General features: G+C 39.2%; 1 protein-coding gene and 1 long non-coding RNA gene across 3 annotated transcripts in view; one reads left to right on the forward strand and one right to left on the reverse strand.

The window, feature by feature from the left end:
• Nucleotides 1–15,260, reverse strand: part of CYTH3 (cytohesin 3) — a 46,986-nt gene extending 31,726 nt beyond the window's left edge. The window contains exon 1 of the mRNA XM_056503578.1: nt 14,970–15,260. Within this exon, the coding sequence (XP_056359553.1) occupies nt 14,970–15,000 (31 nt within the window). The 5' untranslated portion in view covers nt 15,001–15,260. The remainder of the gene's footprint in view (nt 1–14,969) is intronic.
• Nucleotides 15,261–15,278: 18 nt separating this feature from the next.
• On the forward strand, nt 15,279–19,499 carry LOC130259353 (uncharacterized). Of its 2 annotated transcripts, none has more exons than XR_008841618.1 (3): nt 15,279–15,729; nt 15,961–16,062; nt 18,175–19,499. It is a non-coding gene; the product is annotated as an uncharacterized LOC130259353 (long non-coding RNA). The 2 variants fall into 2 exon arrangements; XR_008841619.1 differs by lacking the exon at nt 18,175–19,499 and adding an exon at nt 16,327–17,134.
• Nucleotides 19,500–23,600: the final 4,101 nt, after the last annotated feature.

Below are 23,600 nucleotides of genomic sequence, written 5' to 3' on the forward strand. Positions count from 1 at the left end.
CAGTTCTGGAGTTAGATTTCAGAACAGTATTTATTGCAGAAGCTTGCTATTTATTCATTTTCCAAGATGGGTTGCACACTAAAGGAGGTGGAACAACCGCCAGATTTGAAAGCAATCCTCCTTCCCTGAGGAATGTCTCCAAAGGCAGCTATGGAGTGCCACACAGGACTGCTCATCTGTCAAGTAATGACTTGAACAGACCCAAAACAAGACAGATTCCAGGATGCACAACTCTGTGCACAATATGATGTCCAATGTTGTGTAAGCCTTTTAAATTCCTGCAGTCTCCTCCAAAAAAAGAAACTGAGATACCTGCTATGGAAACCACTGAGCTGCAGTACTTGGACAGAAATGCACTACAGCTAATGCAGCATCTTGCTGCTTGGCTATCCAAGGCTTGAATTGCTCCAGTTTCTTAATATTACATCAACAGGCCCATTGGTCACATTGCCTTAAGTCTGAGAGGGCATGCAGAGAGTCAGGAATTTGTTGGTGAAGGAATAGCAAAGCTTTGTTTAACACTGTGAAGCATTTTCAGATTCCTCAGACAAGAATATACACAGCTCTTGTGAATTGTTGGTTGCCACGACACCATGAAACAATTAGCCTGACAGGTCACTAATTCAGATATAAAAGAGCTTTCTATCTGGCCCACTGAAAACAAGTTTGTTGGATGGATCCACTTACCATAAGGTCAAACCCCCAGTCTCTCATTCTTTGCTTGGCAAAGACCATCAGCAGTCACACCAAATCTGCTTCACCATACCTCCAAAACAGAGCACATTCAACATCTGCTGAAACTCTAAGTACAGACATAAGTTATATGTTACAAAAAGAAAGATTTTTCATACTCCAGGCAGACTTCCTGGCATTCTGATCAAAAACTCATTTGAATAAATACATTCTTCCTATTTAAACTTTCCCCAACTGTTTCAACTAAATCTGCTGAAATATTACATTGCCCTTTCTAAGCTGTTTTCCCTGCCCCTTACTGGCAAAATCACTGCATTCCTTCAAGAGATCAGTGAAAAATAATCTGCACACATAATCTTTTGTACTTTATTTTCAAGTAACTTGGTCATTTTTCTCAGCTAAGTACCTACTAAGAAAAAAATCATATCCATACAACTTCAAAGATCTAAGCAATTTAGTTCTATTATTTTCGACATCTGAGATTCAGCATTTCCCCTGAAAATGTAAGCAGCTAACCAGGATTCAACTCTCAATCTCGTTTAAGTCCACCAGCTCCTACTGCTCCTATTAATAAACATTTTTCCTAAGATTTCCACTTCATCCTGTCATGCTCAAATACTAAACATTTTTGTTGAGTAGGAAACAATTAAGTAGGACTATATGTTTTAGTTCTGCTACCCGTCAACATGGCACAAAAGGTAACAATGAAAGATATCACTTCCTAAACAGGTAAAACCTACAGCAAATCATGATTTTTTCACCTGCAGCTCCCAGTTCCATTGACAGAAGTGGTCAGATGCAGCCTCTGCTAAACACCTTTCCAAAGAAGTAGTGCCTTCAGAGTAGTGCTCTACCTGGCACAAGCTTTCATTATACAAAGATAAACTTTGTGTAAAACTGGAAAAATCTGACTCATATTAACATACTTGCAATTATCCTAAATTTGCCTTAGGGCAACCAGAAATACCAAGCTGTAACCTCTGTTAAGCAGTCTGTAGCAAGTGTCTGCAGCTCCACTCACACAGCTCACATACTGAACAAGTGGAAAAACTTATTAGTGGGAAAACTTACTAGTGCAGTTCAGAAATTCTTCTGTGTATCACAGACATGGACAATGCAGCAGCGAGTACAAAACCCCTTTATTGCTGCAACAATTTCTTGAACACTGAAAGAAGTGGTTGGTAATAAAAGCAGTGGCACTATTAAGCCTATATTTTTGTCCCCAGTAATTCTGACATACATTTGCACAGGCAGTCTACAGTCCTCTTGAAAATCATACAAAGACTACTTCTTAAAGATTCTTCAGTCATAGCATCTATTCTACCTTTTCTAAATGTCTTAATAAAGTGGACCATGAAACTTTGTTGAAGTATTCGAAGCTCAACCAGAACATCCAAGTGCCATACTCAACTGACCCTGCAGATGTTTTACCAGGATCTTCAAATCCAGCTTCACCAGAAGCTGTTTCTGAAAGATTCCATTGTGATCCTTTAAAGAAGAAAGGTCAACAAAAATAAGTCACAACAATTTTTAATCAGGCTATTGGATTCCAGTAGATCTGACTGCAAGTATTTTGTCATGAAGGTCACAACTGATAAGAGGACTGGAAGCATCTAATTTTTCTTTTTTTGAATTCTTCCACATTCTTTGTACCTCAAAGCAATGTCTTAACATATACTAAAGAACCTCAAAGCATAATTAGTTATGAACTAATAATGAAAGTCTAGCTGTCCTGTGTTATCCTAGCTAAGAACTTACGAAAATAAAACCTGACCATAAATTTTCCATTTTAAATGTCAAATTGGTCACTAATGAAATCTAGAAATATTTTATACTGATTTAATGATTATATACATGCTTTCATTAAACCCTGCAGCATGCAACTTTGCACAGCACACATAATATGCTCTTACTAAATAGATGACATATTTTCCATTAGAAACAGCAGCAATGGAAAATGACAACTTATACAGACCCACAGAATATAATCACGACATTGTTCACTAATGCCTGCCACCACTGTTAACTCTAAACCAGAAAGTCTCGAGAGGAAGCTGGATGTAGTACCAGAAGCTGATGAACTTCCAGCTGTAAGGGGGTGGGAGAGAAAGGAAGCAGACTGATTAGTTGAATAGATTTATTGTATGCACATATTCTATGCTAAAACCCTGTATCTACTTCAACATACATTTTTTTGAGTCATTTGACTGTTCACAATTCAAATACAGGAAAATGCTATCAGACTAACATGTGTTTGTTCAGCAGGAAACCCTTTCTTCAAAATGTAAAATGAGGTAGTGAAAAGCCAAAACTTTGCTAGAATTGTTGTGCTGTTATTTTTCCAATGTGAGAAGGACCTTTTAATATTCTCCCATTAGAAAATCATCTCAAAGTCCATATGAGCTCCAGAGAAAAACACAATACAGTAATAGTTGCAGTGCAGTGTTTTCTCCCTCTCCAGGATTATCATAAGACATTATCATACTACTTTCTTCAACTTAGCTGGCAGATTTTATTCTTAAGCCACAAATATTTTCTTAATTTTCCTTACAATGTATCATGAATACAGCCAAAACATCCTAAAGCAAATCTGTAAGCCAAGTTTCTAATTCTAGTTGCTGTATTTGACAGTGGCAGTCTACATAAAACCATCAAAAACCACAAAATTTTGCAACATGCAGTGGAAGTTGACCTGCACTTCAAGAAAACAATTAACTGTAAGAGATTCCTTTAGGCTCTTCACAATTCACATAAAGATCATAGTCTTTAAAAATTGGGAGAAAAGAACTCTGACTACCATTCTTACTAAACAAGAACAAAATGTAGTACTGGTTATTTAATCCCTGCAAATTAAGTGGGGGGAAAGAAAAGTAAAGTGAATTATTTGCATGGTATTCATTTAAAATATTGTATGTAAAACAAGGACATCACAGATGTTTCTGCATTGCAATTGGTTTGTGTTATAAGTGTTCTGCCTTCAAAGCACAGCATTTGTCCACATTTTACTTCTACTCTGAAGCCAAAGATCAGCTCCTACTTGCTCAGGAAGGAAAATAAGTTGTTGTTGCTGTTCTGTTCTAGCACTGAGGGGCAAAGTGCCAGGCTGTTCCCACAGCCAACAGACCCACCATAAATCTTTTTTCTTTTTCCTCAAAAAATTAATATCAACAACCAATTAAGGAACATGGAAAGAAATGCAGAATCCAGGTTATGTTTGAGACAGTGATTATGTTTTAAGATCCATGTCACTGTCAGTATTGATGGATATAACTTACAGTATTTTGAGGTATCCTTCAGTCAACCAGGACTTATAATTGATTTCCTATTGTTACTAAACTTCTGAAATTAGACTTGTGTAATTACAAACTGATTGAGTAATGACATTCAAAATTAAAGGCTTGGAGTAACAGCAAGAGAACTCTGAAATTCAAGCAGCTATTTGATAGACTCCCTGGGCAAGTTAAGTTTGGAATAAAGACCTGGAAAAGAAGTAGATGCCTAAAAGACAGAATTGGAAGCACCGAATACACCAAAGGTAAATCAAATTCTACAGAAAAATATTAGGCTTCTCCCCTTCTTACATCCTTAGGTTCTGTAAAACAAAGACTAGCAAAACACAGCAGAAGTGAAAGGAGTATACCCAAACCTGTTGATCTACTCCATGTTGTAGCATTACATACTGCACCAATACTGTAAAGAGAGTAAAGAGACTGAAACCTTGTACTGGGGATGAGAAAACAGCATCTTCTTCCATTAAGTGATGTGAAAGAATAGGCACCCTCCCATTCCAGCCAGTTAACTTCATTTCTGTTTAAAAAATTAGCCAAAAACTCAGATGACTTAAAGTCTACAGCAAAATCTGAAGGCGTTTAAGTATTTCAGGATGGGATTTATGGCAGAGCTCTGAAATGGATACTCCTAGTTCCTGTTGCTTTTACTGGAATACTTTTATGGAGAGTCACTTTTTTCCCACCCTACCCTTTTCCTTTACTGAATTTCCACACAATAACTTAGATCTGACCATCACCGGACATCTGAACAACAATAAAAAAAGTTACAGCTGGATCCTGTATTAGTCCCAGCTGCACAGGATCTTCAGAAAACAAGACAGCCAATAGGAAAACAGTAGGAGAATTTCTTTTAGCAGCTTACCTTCAAATAAATTTTTTTTATATGCTACTACAACAAACTATTTTACTACTCAGTGCAAAAGATGTTATTCTTCCTATTTTTCACCTCATTTCTAAAAAAAAAAAAATTTAATTAAAAAAAATAAAACTTCCTTCTTCAAAAACTTTTACTACAAAATGCCAGAAAATAATCATCTCCATATGCTCTTTCAAGTCTAACATACCACAACGGATTGATCTGCCAAGTCCACCCACCCACAGGCTCTATAAACTTGAGAGTATTATTTGTATTTAATTTGGATTACCAATTTCACCTAACCTTTCCCCTTCATAACACATGTTACTTTTACAGGTTTACTGCTCAGGTAGAAGATAAAAAAGAAAAATGAGTAAGTTTTCAGCAGAATAAGAACAACAACATAATGCATACTCTCTTTACTTTGAATACCAGTGAATTTACAGCAGAAGGACTTAAACCAGTCTTTTTTTAATGTTTGCTCTTATCACCTAATCTTTTAAAACATTCATGTGATACTATGTCATTTATTGGTACAAGACCAAGACTAAACATTGCAGTCTTTCCAGCTTACATTGCACAAAATGAGAGTGAAGAAAGTTGCATGAATTCTTATTAAAAAAAAAAAAAAATCACTGGGAATGGGGAAGCTTCCGCTCTGATATTTAAAAAAAGAAAGTTACTATATTTAATGCACAAAAATCCACTGCCTATAGCCAAAAAAATAATCAACTCCATATGCTCCATTCATCTATCCTTGCTAAAACATGTACAGCAAACTGAAATGTCAGCTGCCTAGAAAGGCTGATCACACATAATACACAGAATACAGGTTTAAGACTCAGCCTGAATTTCCCAGAATTCTGAGATTACAGAATTAATCAGCAATATCTACAAAAAGAATAAACTACTCACATGTACCTGGAATTCCAATTCCCTAAACTTTGACTAGCCTTGGCTACCAGTTTCAGCTTCCAGTTCTGAAATGGGTACTCTGCAAACTGCAACAGGGACAGCAGCACAACTGATAAGAGATGGTGGGAACACAAGCACAGATACTGTCCCTGTCCCCACATGAATGTTGGATGCTGCTTTAAAATGCTGCTACTACATTATATAATCATTTTAATGACTAAAAGGGTATAATATGTCAGAACTGAATAGCAGAAGAGGAAGTTAAATAAAAGGTCTATAAAGTAACGCAGTTACTTTTGAGTCTATTAATATATACTTCCATAATAGGGACTACCCATTTATGCATTTACATGACAGATACCAAATGCAAAATGAGTTTTCCCCAATTAGTATACACTTGGTTTACAAAAATACAAGACTATAGCAAGGATTATTTCAGCCTCATACAGGCTCTTGAAGGCAAACATGAAGTGCTTGTTTTGTGTGGGTATCAAGCAGAACCCTTTCAGTTAAAAGAAAAGAAAAAAATCATTTTAAAAATTGAACCAAAAATACGTAAAAGGTAAAGGGAGAGCCACAAAGCAGTAGTGAGATGCAGTAAAGTCCAGGGATTTATTCACAGATTTGCTGAATGGATCATCAGCACACAGGGTTTGCATATAGCAGCTCCTGCCTGAGCAGAGCCAGAAGAGCACTGCACAGGTACAAGAGAGGAGTCAGGTCCTTCTGGTCTCTCAAGAAAGACTGAGCATGGTCCTGTGCAGGACCCAAGCCCCTGTCCTGTGTGCATGAGGAGTTTCATGGTCAGAGAACGTATTTAACTTGCAAAGTTCTTCCCCAGGAATGGAGTTTCTCCCTAACAGAGACACCATCTCTCTTATGGCCACTGTGGTTTAACCTCAACTTCCTGGGAAAAAAAGCTTTCCTCCACATCCCTTGGCTGAACAGTGGAACAAAAACATGCAGCAGCTTTACAAATTCAAAAATTTTATTTGCAAGTGGTCAAATTTGTACTCTGAGTACATGGCCTGGTGGGAAAATTCCTCCTCGGTGCAACAGAATGACTGGGCAGGAAGTTCATTAGGACAAACTTACTTGAGTAAGAAAGACAAAAAAGAAAAAAAAAAAACTTACTTGGAATCTGACTGCTGAATATAAGAAATACTGTCTCAAGCAACCATAATTCCTTATTTCATAGTAACTAATGCAACTACAAATACCCCTTTTGAGAATTCCCCCTCTCTTGTAAGTAGGGCAATGGGATCTGTTTATGTCAGAATTTGACTACAGACAACACTGATTGTGAGCTAAACAAGGACCTTATTAAGGAACATAATATCTACAGTACATTAAAGCAAAAATGGAACAGCAAATACACTCTTGAATACTTGGAATTTAACAAGAAAACACCATCAATGGTATTTTGCAATATGAATCAGATATTAAAACAAAAAATTAAAATCTACATTCTAGAAGTTACACTAATGAGGCAGTCGTATAAAAACCTTAGAGGTGACTCATGAAGATATTACATCTCACAGTTCGTCTTAGAGAAAACAGTGTGAGGCAGTTCCCTTACTTGCATATGCTAATTTTTTCAGCCTTTTTTGTGCATGCATGTGTGTGAAAACAAGAGCGAGCACAAAAGACATTGGCCACATTTGTTTTCCTACCCATCAGCTCCTTCCAAAGTACACCTTGAACAGCATTCAATTTCCATCTAATTTGACTGAGCAGATGCTGTTCCTACAAGCTGTGTGAGAACAGGCAGCTGGATAGAAGAACCACCAAAACTAATTCCCACAGTTACTGTTAGTCTCTTCCATACCCTGAGACCAGCAGACTCACGGTTCCTCATTTTCACACAGCTTTTTTGTTTCGTCAAGACACTCAACATATTTCATCTAAAAATCAACACTGGGTTCTCCTTTTTTATTAAGAACTTGCATCAAAAATCCAACCAACTCCTTGGGCATGACAACAGAAGACAGATTTGAATTCAGATTCAATTTTCACAAATGAACTGATCTCAGATTCTTGTTGAAGAATTTTCTAATGTAATTCAGAAGAATTGTTAGTACAATCAATCAAATCTATCCTCATTGGGACAATTTCCATTATGCTGCTAAATAACAGAATCAGTTTCAATTCTTCCATACCCCTGGCATAAGAACTATTTGTTTTTATTATAAACACCTGAAAATGAGGCTAATCACTAAAACCACACTAAGAAGGCCAAGCTGTTGAAAAATTAAATCAAAACACCTTCAAATCCCAGATGAGATTATAATTTTGATTTCCCAAGGTTCCAGCATGCAACACTTCCTGTTACCTCCAGGATGATCCTACTGAATTTGTCAAATACATTTTTTTCCTAGGAAATACCAGATAACATTAGTGTTTGCTTTTCAACATGTCAACTTTGATTAGAAAGCCTATCCACTTATATCATACCTATTTAAAAGCAGGTATCAGAAATTCAAGGAAATTTTGGAAGCAGCTATGTATCACTTTACTTTCTTTAAATAAAACTTTGTATTAGCAAATAATGTGCTTAAAGAACTTCAGAAATTAACGAAATAAATGTGACACAGATGTTCACAAAAAAAAAAAATAAAAAGAGAGAGAACAAGAATGTTTTTACTTCATAGCAACCAAATAGGTCAAGCCATTTCCTTCTTCAGGCAAATCTCAGAGGACCACAGAACACATGGTTTTCTAGCAGATTTTGTATGTCTATCCCACTAAGAGGAAACACTGCTGTCCAAAAAAATTTGCAATACTAAGTTTTCCCATGAAATTGTTGAAATTAAAAGAAGGAAGTCATAGGCAATTAAAAATCATTTGGTAGATGTAAAATTATACAAATTACATAAATATTCTTACTACCTCACTCATACACCTTTCCTATACAGTATATTGCTCTAAAAGAATGCAGAATGAATAAGTCAGAAACGCCAACCACACATCTGTTCACACAATTTCTCTTTTGCTTCTATAAAACAAAGTAAAACACCACATGTTCCTCACTTCCCTGGGATCCCTGCCTCACAAGTCTATACATCGACAGGTTTTCCTAACAATCCAGCTGCTAAGGATTTATTTTTATCCTCTGTGAATGAAGCACATGGTCATTAGATTCAGGCTCCTCACTAAAATTAGTGCAATCCTTTTGTACATGCTTCAGTACTCGCGAATTACAGGGAGACAAAGTGAAGAAGAAACCATTAACTATCACATTATTTTAAAAATAAGGAAAAAATCCATATAGATTCACTCAATTGCCACAAAATGCTAACCTGTGTGCTGCTCCCATGCAGAAGTCTACAGAAAACATGATCCCATAACCAGATTAAATCTATTTGTATATCAAAATAGGAAAACTAACATTGCATACGGGAACATAACTTATTTCTTAAGTATGTCAATACTCTTGCATTGCCCTTTCACTGCCATTTTTATTACAACTTCTCTACAGACTATTTTTTAAGGAACAATAAATTACAACATCTCACTATTTACTTGTCAATAACCACTCAGGATGCCAGCATGTGTCCAAAGACATCAAAAAGAGGAAGTGGGTGGCAACAACATTAAGAGCTCTGTTTCAGACTCATTAAGCTTAAGATGACAATTATGCAATCTTAAGATGTCAAACAAGCCAACATTTTAGCTGGGACAGATGGCAGTGGATCCAGAGCACACAGAGTATATGCTGTGAGTCATTAGTTTAAACATGATAGTACCACTTTTATTTGCAAATTTGGTTATCCAGAAACAAGATGTAGAAGGAAGAGAGCATTAAAGCAAGAACAGGGTCTTGCAAATCTTCACCTAAAAAGTTGGAACTAGGAAGATCATCTTCCAAATGAAAAAGCAAATAAAACAGGAGGAGGAGAAGGAAACAGTCAAAGAAGAAAAAAAAAAAAAAAAAAAAAAGGCAAGATTTCAAAAAGAGGAATATAGTAAACAGTACTAGAGGCAGCTGGCAGTACAAAGAGGAGGAAAAGAATGTACTGAGTACAAGAGGTCAGTACAAGTGTGGAAAAGACCTAGGATAAACCTCGAGGAGATACTCTGAATTCAGAGAGTGACAGCAAACATCTTGTTCAATGTCCAGCAAGGAAAAGAGACCAGTAATAGCTCAAATGTTGGCCTTGGAGTCAAAGGGGCGTATAAAGAATTAGACTAACCCATTTCTGCATTGGGAGAGAAAAGAATGGGGCAAAAGATTGCAGCATGTAGGATGGAGCCACAGCTTAGGTGAAACATTTTAAAGCTTCTCAAACCATTACTGGACTAGGAAAAGAGAGACTTGTAGGACAAAAAGACCAAGCAGAATCACAGAATGGTTTGGGCTGAAAGGGACCTCAAAACTCTTTTCATTCCAACCTCCTGCCGTGGCAGGGACACCTTCCACTATCCCAGGTTGCTGCAAGCCCTGTCTAACCCAGCCTTGGGCACTGCCAGGGATGGGGCAGCCACAGCTCCTCTAGGAAATCTGTGCCAGTGTCTAACTACACTCACGTTGAAGAATCTCTTCCTAAAATCTAATCTAAATCCACCCTCATCCAGTTTAAAGTCATTACCCCTCATCCTATCACCATACACCCTTGTAAAAGGAAGAAAATGGAGGAAAGCCATTTTTTAATTTTCCCTTGAAAAAGCATTCAAAATCATAAAAAGAAAGAAGGGGAAGCAATAAATATGATGGATTGAAAAATCTGAGGTGAACTGCAGAATACATCTTGAAAATCACTGTGTAGTCTCACCTTCTGCAGCCCTTCAATTGGTGAAAGCTCTTGGAACTCCAGTGATATTTATTAAAAGATTGCAATATCTATTTGGTAACAGTGGCCCACAGGAAGCCCACTTTCATGTGGCTTTTACTGTGATTCCCAGCTGTTGTTCTGCAAAATACACTCTGTTCCTGCCTGTAAATCCTACAGCTTTGTTTCCCAGCTGCAACAGTGCAGACAGATGCTGTTACAGGCACACTGCTCCCCTAAATCCATGGCGTGCTTACATTGCTAAGCATGTCACCAAATACCATTATATAACAATACATCAAGTTTGGCAACCAACCACCTCTGGAAACTCTATCAGCAAAAATTTCACATTTTCTTCCAAGTCACAGTTAAAAATATTAAACATTAGGCTAAGAAAAACTTAACGAGTTACTGCAATTAACAAGCGCATTTTCTGATACCAGCAAATATAACTAATATGTATAACATAATTGATAATACTTTATTACAACATTTTTTACTGCTGTGCTAAAAGATTAAATGGTTTTGGGCTAAAAATGAAGATCCTACTGAGTTGACAGGTAATCCAAAGAAATATGAGATTAGTTTAGCATGAAGAAGTATCTATTTAGCAAAAAAGATACTTAGCATGCAGCTCTGCTGGCAAAAGAACACAAAAAATTAAACTACAGAAATAGACTATCTCCTTATCTGCTCTTTTTCACACCCTAGAACCAAGGAGAGTGATCAGTACAACACTCAGGTGCATTTTCATATTCTTGGGATTTCCTCAAAGTGTTATTTAAAACTACAAGCCCTCCTCTGAAGGACTTTTGGGTCAACTTAACTACTGGTACAACTTATCCACTTTGATGACCAGGGAGTGAAACATATTTAACATTCTTCTGCCCTAAAACACATTTGGTTATAATAAAAGAAATTCATAAAGTAAGAAAACATGCAGAATTAGTCTTAAATGCAAAGCAAATGTCAATAACCATGAGAAGGCTTCATGGACTCTGGTATCTTTAAGGTTTATCTTTGAAAGATATTACAATGTGGAAAGAAGAGATAAGGATACTTACGTCTAAAATATTAATAGATATTTTTAATCAATTTTAAAACTTTTTTCTAAAAAAAAAAAAGCTGGGTCATTTGTTACATTTAACAGCTGTTACCTATAAGCAGGTAACTGCTTTGCCCTGCAGAAGAACAGAAGTCATCCTGCTAAGTCTGGTTTGGCAGCAAATCCACTCTGTGTGACGATCTGGTCTCTTGGTGTCTCTCCTAATGAAGCACTGTCTCCATTCTGTCCTCATCACAGACCCAACGTGCTACCTGGCACTACTGCTGGCAACTACAGCCAGCAGCTAACAGAGCTTGGCAACCCAACTGCTCTATCCCAGAAGAGCTTCAGCTTTCAGAAATAAAGCACAGAGTTTGGGGAACAATAGTGAAACCTCAATGCCATAATTAGTGCTATAATTTGGTCTATTTGTCAAATAGAAGCAGGACTTTAACCTTCTGGCATGTCTGTTTAGAGCCCTTTGTAGAGACAGAGTAAAACAAACATACAGAAGCTGGTAAGTACCCAATCTTGCAGTCTTTTTCTAGAGGAATGGCACAGAATTGAACTGGGGCTGAAAAGCTGCTGAATGATTAGAGTCAAATTCAGCAAACAAACGGGAGCTCTATCCTGTGCCTGCAGCACTGACTGTTTATGTATTCTGACCTTTCACAGAGGATCACTCACTCACTGTGTGAGCACACCACGAGCACTATTGAACCTGAGGGTCCCGGCCACTGGCACTGCCACCACCTAACTGTGAGCCAGTGAGAAAAGCCACTCAAACCACACAAGATGTGGTTTTCAACCAAGTGGGGAGAGGGAGGAGGACAAATTTCCTGGACTACCCAAACCACAGAGATATTTTAATCAGGACACAAAAGAAAATTGAGCCAAACACCAACTGACTCGGATCATATCACATCAATAATCCATGCACAGAGCCTCTGCTGGAATCAATGGGAGGCTTGTGTGGAAGTGGATTGTATAACATAAATGCACGACCCTGTTTAGGGCTCACATACAAAAGAAAAGGAGGTACTGAGAACAATTCCCTTAATTAGCAGTTCTCTTCTATCGAGTGATTCTAAAATAATAAAATTTAACTTTACACAGCTCTGTTTTCATTCACAGTTTTTATCAGAGGTGGTAAAACAACTGACCCCATTTGACAAATAAGAGAACTGAAGCATAGGATGCAAATCAAACTGAAGAGCAGTGCAGCAGGCAGAGCTGAACTGGGAATAGCAGCTTACCTTTTGAATCACACTTTAATTCCCTAGATATTTATTTACATACTTATCTAGTTCAAGTCTCTAATTAGGGTGACTCTGTGCAGCCCTTAAATAATTTTGCATACTTCCTAAAGTACTTGTGCACAGTGATAAGCCTTAGCTCTCACTCAATAATGTCAATTTTATGAGGATTTGGAATGTCCTGCAGAAGTTCAAAACACTGGGCTGCCCTGGTCAGGCTCCAAAGGGAGTCTCATTGCTCAGGTATCACAAGCCTCATTACTCAACAGCAATACAGAGTTTTAAAGCAGCCTGTCAAACCCACACACGTTTCCTGTCATTAAACAAAAAAAGGGGAAAAAAACCCAAACAAAGTAACAACTTGTCAATTCATTAGCTAGAAATGACCTAACTAATCCTGCTTTTCCAAATTGACAGCAATCCCCAAGAAAAAGTGAGACTGGGTCTCTATTCAAGAACAAAGTGCAACACTTACAAGAAGTCAGAGTAAAATGTCATATATATCAACTGCAAAACAAAATTCCAGTCTTACTTGTCTGCAACTGTTTTACAACAAAGCTGAACATACACTATACTGTAGTTTGCCCCAAAAAAGCAATGTGTTTATTGAAGTGATATTAGTTTTGCTTGTGTGCCAGAGGTACAAATCTGGCTTCACATACAGAACCAGCATTTAGTAAAATACAGACTGTGTCATCCTCAGGTCCCGAGTATTTGTCCTTCCGCGAAAATCCAACTTTGAAATGCTTAACATCTTACGAAAGATTAATTCGGCAATATGTCCTTTCTAGTCTATATTTTGCACGTGATTAAGTACTGTATTATACAGGGTTAGTGCAAATAACAAGCATGTTCATATTTGCCTTAACTACAGATGCAAGTCCATAATACTGTGAAAATAACACATTTTGAGTTAAATGAGCTTTCTGCTCTTTACAATTACAGTGTTCAGCTGCTTTGAATAATAACTTTTCAGGACTGGCTTGCTTTGTCTTTTGCTTTCCTTTTTCAGATTCCTTTTTTTTTTTAAGAGTTAAGTCTATCACTGTCAAAACAAACAGAAATGCCTGCTGAGAAATGGCCACATTTCCAACCCACTGCTTCAAGAATTATTTTTCTGATTCATCATAGCATTATTTTTTCAAGTTGTCAAAACAAACACCACACCCTCTTGATTTCCGAGTTCTGGGTAATTATATTTAGAATTAGCAAGTACCGCGCAACTATTAATCATACAATGCTTAGCCCTTACTTTACCTATTTAGAGATCAGCCAATGCATTCAAAGGCCGCCTGTTTAGCATTTGGTTTAAGATAAACCCTGCTCGCTCCATTCTGCACACCCGGCACAGACGGTCACAGACACACTGAGTACAGGGCAGGCCACGCAGTCGATCCCTCTGCCTCAGGGCAGGATCAGCTCCTGCTCAGCCACCATTATCGCTGATGATACACAAGAACTGGTTATTTCAGGCAGCAGCTTTACACACGCACTCACAAACACATTATAAATTAAAGGAGGGAAGCGTGTGGCACGTCTGCAGTGCCTTAAACTAGGGCAGCGCGCAAGCCGGTATCCGAAAGATAAAAAAATACAAATAAAAGCTTCCCCAACATGCGAGTCCGGATTTTCTAAAAGTAGTATCTGGCAAGGTTCACGCCGCAGCCTTTGGAAACAGTTCACCTTGTTTAAACTGGCTGAACCACCCCGTGATTATCACCGAGCCTCCATTAAGATGACACACACAAACAGAACCCTCGCAGAGCTTAATTACTCTTTTCTGCGCTCCTGCACAGCCAGACGTCTACTTTTTTATATTTTGCCCCTTCCCCTCCCGCAGCGGAGGAGCAGCCGCAGCAGCGAGCGCCGGGCTGTCACAGCGGCGGGGCCGGACCCGCCTGCCCTGCCCGCCGCCCTCGGGAGCGCCCGGAGCCGCCGCGGGACACAGAGCCCGCATTGTGGCCCGGCCCCCGCCCGCCCGCCCGGGCACTGCTCGGGAGCGCCGGTACAGCGGCTCGGCCCAGGGGCGCCGGGCAGGACGGGGCAGCGCCGGCAGGGGCAGCGGCCGCAGCAGCTCTCAGGAGCTCCCGCCGTCCTGCCGCCCGCAGCGGGGCCGCGTTCTCTCCGCACGAGCCCCGCACTCACCGCCGCCACCTCCGCCACCCTCTTCGTCCATGTTGGGACCGCGGGCAGGGCGCTCCGCAGCGGCCGCGGCTCAGGGAGGCCCGGGGCTCGTTCCACTCGCTCGGCGCCTCGCGGCCGCTCCTGCCCCTTCTTCCCCTCCTTCTCTTTCTCCTTCTTCCCCTCTTCTTCCTTCTCCGCCGCTGCTACCGCCGCCGCTCTCTGCCGCTGCGCTCCGCAGACCGGTCCCTCCCAGCCCAGCCCAACCTCAGCCCCGGCAGCCACCACCGCCTCGGCCCAGCCGCCCGCCCCTCTCATGTGACCCGCGGAGGGGAGGCGGCCCCGCCCGGCCCCTCCGCCACCACCCCCGCTCCGCAGGGTCGCGGCCAGCGCTGCTCTGCCCGTCCCCTCATCGCCCCGGCCGAGCCCCGCTGCGGAGCGGAGCGGAGCCTCCCCCCGCCCTGTGCGGTGTTCTCTCCCCGGCAGGTCCCGCACGGCGCGGCCCCGCAGCGCCCAGGCCCCTCATGCCACTTGCCCGGGGGCTGCCGGGGGTCGCCCGGGCGGTCGGGAGCGAGGGGAGCCTGGGCCGAGTCGCTTGGGTTGGTGCCCGCTGGGGTCGTGTTTTGGGGTCTGCAAGAGGCAGAAAATGTCTGCAGAGCCCCTGACTGTTTTGTGGAGGTCTAAAGACTCCTTTGGCGGTCATAGAGGGAAGCGGGGGAGAGCGGGAAGAGGCTGGAAGGTGAGGGATGAGCTGGCCTGAAGCAGCGTAGTGCAGGGGGATGAGGTGAGTTGAAGTCTCTGGAAAAGAACCCGAGACTTCTGACGTTTCTGCATGTTTTCTGCTGGTCTTGCTTGTTCCTTGTTTTTGGGTCCGGTGCTGGGTGCTCCCCTTGCCACAGGGGCGGTGGAGAGCCTGGTGTAGAAATGGGACTGCGCCTCATGGGCTGTGCAGGGGTTTGTGTTGGTGAGCATCGTCTGTGGATAACAAAAAGGACTCTCCTCCTTACTGCCCTAGGAGCCAGAGCATCTCTGGGATTTCTTTGGTCTTCAGTGAAAATCTTCAGTGAGTTACCTACCATGGGAGTCGGGATGTCAACAGCCTCCAAAGTCTGTAAAGGTAAGCAGAAGTGTTCTGGCCCACATCTTTCCTTCCTTCCTTCCTTCCTTCCTTCCTTCCTTCCTTCCTTCCTTCCTTCCTTCCTTCCTTCCTTCCTTCCTTCCTTCCTTCCTTCCTTCCTTCCTTCCTTCCTTCCTTCCTTCCTTCCTTCCTTCCCCTTTTTTTTAAAAACCATTCGTGTCAAAATTTTATTCAGAAAGGAAGCAGTGGGAGGAAGGGGTCAGCCAACAGGAAAATATAGTGGTTTTCATTTTCCTTTTGTAGGCTGGCATGGGACAGAGCACCATCTAGGAAGCTGTGTCAGGAGCACTCACCTCTTGACACTGGTGCTAATAGTGGTTATTACAGCCCATTTTTCTGAGAGCTGAGGTTTGACTGACAGCTGCTCTGATGAGAAAGTGTTTTACCTCATGTAAAAATCATAAACCTTTAAAATACTCCTCTTTGTGTTTCATATTTGAGATTAAATATTGTTATGGGTTCAGTAAGTTAGTTTAAAAAGGATATGGTTACATAAAACAGAAGCATCACCTTGGTAAGAGATTTATTTTGAAATTATGTCTATAAATTGCCATTACAGGATGGTTTAAAATAAATCTTAATGCAAGATGAACTGACAGTGGGCTCTGAATATTTTTGCACACTGAGCAAACTGTTCATTTACATTAGTGGGGAGTCTAGTTCATGAGAAAAGTTCTAATTTTATAATCAATCACAGATTCTTTGCTTTCATTTCATTGCATGAATGCATTCATGTTGTTTTACACCTCTTATAAAGTATATGCTTTTATGTTCTTGTTTCTGTTAGCCTTCCTTCCTTCCTTCCTTCCTTCCTGGTTACAAGTGACCAGTTGCTATATTTTATATAAACTTCTTGGTGAAATCCAATTCCAAACTCATGAGATATGGATGAGGTTCTTTATTATACCTTCATTATTAACTTGAAGAGGGACATTTTCAATATTTTGCTGAATATATAGCTTACTGTGTTGCAACTCTGGAATATATGCTATTTAATGCCCTCTCAAGAAGAATCTGTTCTTTCCAGTCCTGCTTTAGTAGAATACTTATTAATGAGACATAGTACAAAAGATTATAGTAAAAAAAAAAATTATAGTATTCTCTCCAATGCTATGTATCTTTGAAAGGATTGCAGATATTCCTTAAAACATTTTCATTCATGCTGTGTGTATCATAAAAAGACTTACTTTTGTATCAGCCTAATCCTACAAGTGTTCTAAGCATAAAACTGTTAATTCTGTGTACAAGGTGCTTCAGTGGACATAGCTGTTCAGTCTGTAGGTGACAGGTGTCACAGAAACTTTGAAGATCAAACCTTTCACCCTATTGCCTCATTTTCCTATGTATAAAGTAAAACTTGTCTGGCTGTAACCCTAAGTAGGTCAGGAGTAGATTTCTTGAAAATGTGTAAAATCAAGTAAAGGATTATAGTCACAGTTCTGCATCATCACTATAGCAGTTGTACCATAGCAGAACTCCTCCCTAGTTTTTGGCAATTCAACAGTACCAACACTGCTGTCATTAAATACAGGGTAGTTCCTTACCAACAAAGATGCTAGGAAGCAATACAGGTTACAATCTCAGCAAATTCCAAGACAAACTCCAATAAATTATTTCCTGCTCATGTGAATAATTTTGTTGCATCTAGTACATTGAAGTACATGTGAATTTTAATTTTTTCTTTGTACTATTGAGACTTTCCATCAATAGTTTTCTCAGGATTGCTTGATTTTTTTTTTCCTTCTTGCAGTATCTTCTATAGTCTTAGGTCTATTTTTACTACCAGTGTGTTTTGCCAGTTTCATGTCCACAAGTCTAACCTTCTGTTGGAAGAACTTCATAGTCTGTCATTCATGTAAATAATAGTCTAATAGCAGGTCTGTTGAAATTATTTTTAGTGGAGAATTGGGCTTTCTCCAAAACCTGCTGTTGGCAAGGTTGATTCCTCAATCATAAATGTGGTTACTTGCTGAATTTTCAAGTAATATACTTTGTCTTTTTATTTTTTTTGTCCATCTTTGGATAGCACAGTAACTGTTCTGATTCAGTTTCCACTAAGAAGTAATTTATCATGTCATTTTTCATTTTAAGGGTTGAGAAGCACATCTGTTATGGCATTTGTCCCTGTACAGAGAGTCAGTGAAGACAACTGAAACCCTTACATCACATTTTTGTGGTCTATAAAGCTCATTCAATATTAAACCATTTCTGTGGGTTTCAGTTTGAAGCAGATTCCAAGAGCAGTGAATGAAAATAAAAATTTTATGACTATAGATTTAATAAAGTTTTTCTTTCTAATCAAAAGGATAAGCTATGAGGATGTTCATACATGAATAGTAGCATTGTATTCAGGTATAAGAAATAAAATTCTGAATTTTCTCAGTTCAGAAAGAAATAAAGTAACTGTAGGGCCATCAGACTGGATGTCAGTATCAGCCACAGGAAGATGGAATAATGCTCCTTAGTGTTGGAAGGCTCCAAAAATACACCAAAAATATAGATACATCTTAAACAATACAGATGTTGTGCAGTGTCCCAGCCATTGAATTAAAGAATACTTTTGTTCCAAATCTAGACAGTCAAACAGGTTTTATTTTTAAAGAAACATTGCTTAATAGTTTCCATACAGGAAAGTCTTAGACCATTGCATGTCTTTTTTTTCCCTATTTTTTAAATTTTTTTATTTATCAGTGCTTGAATAATCTGGTATTCTTAAACCCCTCAGGCAAACTCTTTGACTTCCTCTGCTTGGAAGATGGGTTTTAGCCATGCATTGTTTCTTAAAATGTTTATGTTGTCACACTTATCATATTTTTCTCAGCTGGAAAAACATTTTTGTAGAAAATCCTGTTTGCTGGTTGTCTCAAAGGTTTCAGAAGTGCTTGCACCTTTCATTTAGGCCAAAAAAATTTTACATGCAGGTATTTTATATTGCTTTGGGGAACATCAAAGCGAAAACTTAGCAAGTCAAACATCTTTTTCGAATGGTGCTTTTTTGTATGGATAGGAAGTTAGTTCCATTAAAATAGTCAAAACCCCCAGGAATAAAGATATCTCTCTTCTAAGAATTTTGCAGGGGTTTCTCTCAGATTAACTTTGAAATCATATCCTGAATTTTATTTGCAGTTCAATTCCTATTCTTGACACATTTGAGGGTGTGTGGTTTTTTAAGATTTCTAAATGAGTTTTATCTACTTCTAGCATCAAATATGACTGGTTTTGGAAGGCAGTGCATGTTTCCATTGTGTAACACTGATAGGGCCACTTGTGAGTCATTGAGGAAAAAACACCAGAATGTCCCAGTGAGGAAAACAGAATGCATCAAAAATTGCAAAGCTTCACTCTGGAAGTTGGGCTGCCTGAAGGCATCAGCTTGGGACTGTGGGCATCTGGTCTGTAGTTAACCTAACCAGTGTTGTACTTAGGATGAGCATGATTCAAGCAGCTTTGACTCTTGGGAAATTATATGGTAATAGCTCTGTTCATATAAGGTTATGGTTCTAGAAGGTTCCCCACTTCTTCCCCCGAGTGGTTATCATTTGGTGCAGTGTTTTCCATATTCCTAATAATTTTTCCCCATTGCACCTTCACCCTCAGACTCTACCCCAGCCTGTCTTTTATATGCTCTGTATCCAGCCTGGACCTTGGTTTTTGGAGCACTCCTGTTGGGGTTGTCCTGTTTGTTATTTTTGTCATTAAACCCTTTTCTTTTTGAGTTACTCCATCAAGCCCATCCTTTCAACATTCCCCTTGGCCAATGTGGTCCCAAGGTGGTGGCAGGTCAGACCACCACAAGCCTCAGGACCAACAGTCCACCACCTCTGTAATGCTTGTGATCTGAAATACACTTTGCATTAGAACTTGTTCTACCTGTATTAATTATTCACTGTACTAGACACAAGCAGGATGCTTTCTAGCATGAAAGCTGGGCCTAAAATGACAGAAAAAGAGGACTTGGATTCAAAGGACAGGGTCTGAAACAGATCATGAATGGAATTTTGTATGAAGCTTGAGAGAGTTTATCTTAGGAAAGTGAAAGAACTTGATGTAAATTAATTCTCAAAGGAGAGTGTGCTGATTAAGGCCAGACTGTTCCCACCCTGAGAAGTAGCCACAGTCTGAATTCTTCTCTGCTGGCTAACTCCAGCTTGGCATGGTTAGATGTATTCTCACATACTACTCTTCAGTCTCACCAAGGCCTGGGAATTTAAAATTCCTGATTCATCTTGCGGTGGGAGCTGCAGCATTCAAACCATGCATGAGTCCTGCTCTGGCTGCATGCACATGGCAGCAGCTGATGGATGGGAGCCCCCATGGTTCCTTCTCCCTGCCTGAAGAAGCCTCCTCAGCCAAGTCCCAGTGTAGCAGGGTTGGCATCCCCTGGCACAGGTGGCAGCCAAGTGACAAGCTGTACTTGCTCATGACACACAGAGTTAGAAGTGTCACACCAGGTGCTCTTGTTGATTCACCAGTGAGTGAAGTGCAATGGCGTATCTCCACATGAGCTGGCTCAAATCTTGCTGCTGGCTAGTTCAGCAGTGCACAAATCTGGGTTTAATAAACATGGAACCATAAATTCAGACAGGAGCAGGAACTGGCAACTAATGATTTTGACTTACTGTGGCCTCTGAGCTGTTTGTGCAGCTGTTCATGAAGCCATGCTGTAAATCAAATCACTCAATCCAGATTTTTAGGGTTCTATCTAGTCTAATCATTTTTAACCAGAATTGCTCCATTGATTTAATTCATGCTCTGGACCCACGAACAGTTACATTGGCACAATTGCAGCACTGGTAGACTGACACACAGATGGTGTGGAAAGAAAGAAAGGAGGCTGCTGGGTTGTGAGTTTGTCTGAGGGGACAATATCCCTGCACAATTAGAACCTTATTCTGCACTAGAAACTCTCCATTAATTTCACTTTCTGATCCCTCATGCTTAGCCCAGGTCAAGCTGAGCCTATATTCAGGCTTACATGCTTGTTATATCTCATCTGTGCAATCCTAGATCATCTAGTGGTAATAAATTGATCAAGATTAAATATGAACATGTAATTGCATTTTTCTCAAGGCTAGTGAACTATGAGTTACAGTGTTCAGACCAAGCTTTTTCCTGGCTTTTTCCTGGCAGCAGGAAGACAGATGATATCAACTCTAATAAAAAAAAAAATTATTTTTTTTTTTGTGGGGGAAAACCACTCACCAGTCCTTGTTTTTGAGGGTTTTGGGCTTTGTACTGCCAGGTTGAATTTGTACAAATTTCATGCCACATTGCCATCCAAAAATTAAATTTATTGCATCATGAAATTGCAGTTATATACTGCTGAGAGTAGGCTTTCAGCTTCTCTCATAGGTTACTTTTGAATATACCTGTTGAGTCTAGGGTAAAGGGGATGATTCATTGTTAAAAGGTGATGTGTAATATTTTAAATTCTTATGGTCTCTACCCAAGAAAGGTCCCCATTTATTACAGCTGTTGCAGTTAGAAATAAACACATGGCTCTTAGGCAGAAAAATACTACTTAAATCCTTACCCTCTCATGGTTATATGTACTGTTTTATACCTTTCATATCCTCATAGATGTAAGAATAATTCCATACACATCTATACCAAATAAAAAGGTTTAGGCATTTTCTTACCATTATTGAAGTGTACTTTCAATTTAAAAAGAAGATCCTCACCTTAATTGTCTTTTCCCTGCTGTATTTCTCTTCATAGTCTTAAAGAAAAACTGTCTCTAGGTACAAGAAGATGTTAAGCAAGGGAAAGTCAAAGTTGAAACTTGGCAAGAGCTAAAAAAAATAATTTTTCCAAGGAAATGGAGGAGACAGGTCAAATTAATTCCTTATGTAACTCCATTTACCTTAGTACAGTTACAGGAAGGATGAATTTGGTACCTTATACGTCTGTGGTCAGAAAAAGATTTCTGTGATCTCAATCAGCACAGTATAAAATAATAATTCTTAAGAAACAGAATTGTAATTTATGTCTAGTAGAACTGTCCTTGTTATTTTTAGTCTATTAATATAATTGTAAAAGAACAATAGGTCTGCAGAATAACAGAAAAAGGTCTTCATAAAAAGATTAGTACATGATGATTTGTGGCTTACATCCTTGGTAACATTTTTTTTGTGGGAAAAGGGAATTCATGACAGACTGCTAAAATGGCCAGGGACAGCAGGGACAGCTTCTCTTTTTTGTAAGTTCCAGAAGCTTTCCTCCAGTTTGCTGCATTGCAACTTCAGCTTTTCCCCTTCGATCTCATCCTTCTCCTCTGACCACCTCAAATTCAAATTCTCCTTTCCCTCAAGATTGTTTGGGTTCCATGGTGTGTAGAGGGGTCTCTGTGACTTTTCTTTACTGATGACTTTTTTTAGATTTTTCTCCTCAGGCAGAAATATTCAGTCCCTCAGGACAGATAAAGGAGAAATGTTTGGCCTCCACAATAATTTCTTTTTAGATTTTAAAATTTCAATATATTTAAATTTGAGATGCTTTAAAATAATGCAAATTCACTGTGAGAGCCCAGCCTTCATGTGCCAATCTGTAGTACTAAAGTGTAGCTGTATCCAGAGATTATTTCCATTTTAAAACCTTATTATGAAACATCATCCTTGCCTCTCCACCCCACTGCCAAATTCAGGAAATACTTTTAGTATCAATTTTAAGATCTTTTAATACTGTAACATTAAAGCATTCATCTAGTGTGTTAGTGCAATGAAATTTAAGTCAACAGTCTGTCTTTTTTATCCTTACCAACTTGCAACTATCAGTTTTAATACAGAGGAAAGTGTCTGTGTATACAAGCATATAAAAGATGTGAAAATACAAAGGCATTTATTGAAAACAGACAAAACCAGGAAGATGATAAAATAGCAGAAGGAAGTGGCCTCACATATAAAAACTTCTGCTTTGTATAGCAGAATTTATCACTAAAAGCTCTGGATGGCAGATTGCCATGCTTTGGACTAAACAAGGAATGTAACATTAAAAAAATTTGACTTAATGTACAAAACACAATAGAAACAAGAATGTCCTACAAAGTAATTAAATTAAACATTTTTTGTTTACTTTTAATGTGGAGCTTTAAAAGTTTTGTTATATTTTCAAATAGCAGAAATCTTATTTGCAGGTGGAAGCTCTCCTCTTAAGGATGTCTGTATCAATCAGGTGTGCCATTCAGCAGAATATATGAAATCCCCAAATATCCAAAATTGAACAATTATGGTGGAGCTACATTTTGAAAGCAAATAATTTTATTTCAAAATCATGGAACCATTAAAGCATATTTTATAATAAGTTACTTACTTTACTGCAGTTTTAATGCAAAAGCTGCTCAAGTAAATGTGGATTGCTCAATGTTTTCACACTGGATAAAAAACATGGTTTTTAAATAGACTATGTTCTCCAATTCTTTTAATGTTTGTGGGGAAAAAATGGAAAGCATTAGGGAGTAACAGTACAGTTATGCCTGAAAGACTTTCCCATTGCAGTCTTTGAAATCTGCTGTTGATGGA

This window comes from Oenanthe melanoleuca, chromosome 14 (genome assembly GCF_029582105.1).
Source record: "Oenanthe melanoleuca isolate GR-GAL-2019-014 chromosome 14, OMel1.0, whole genome shotgun sequence".
In the NCBI taxonomy this organism is placed as follows: domain Eukaryota; kingdom Metazoa; phylum Chordata; class Aves; order Passeriformes; family Muscicapidae; genus Oenanthe; species Oenanthe melanoleuca.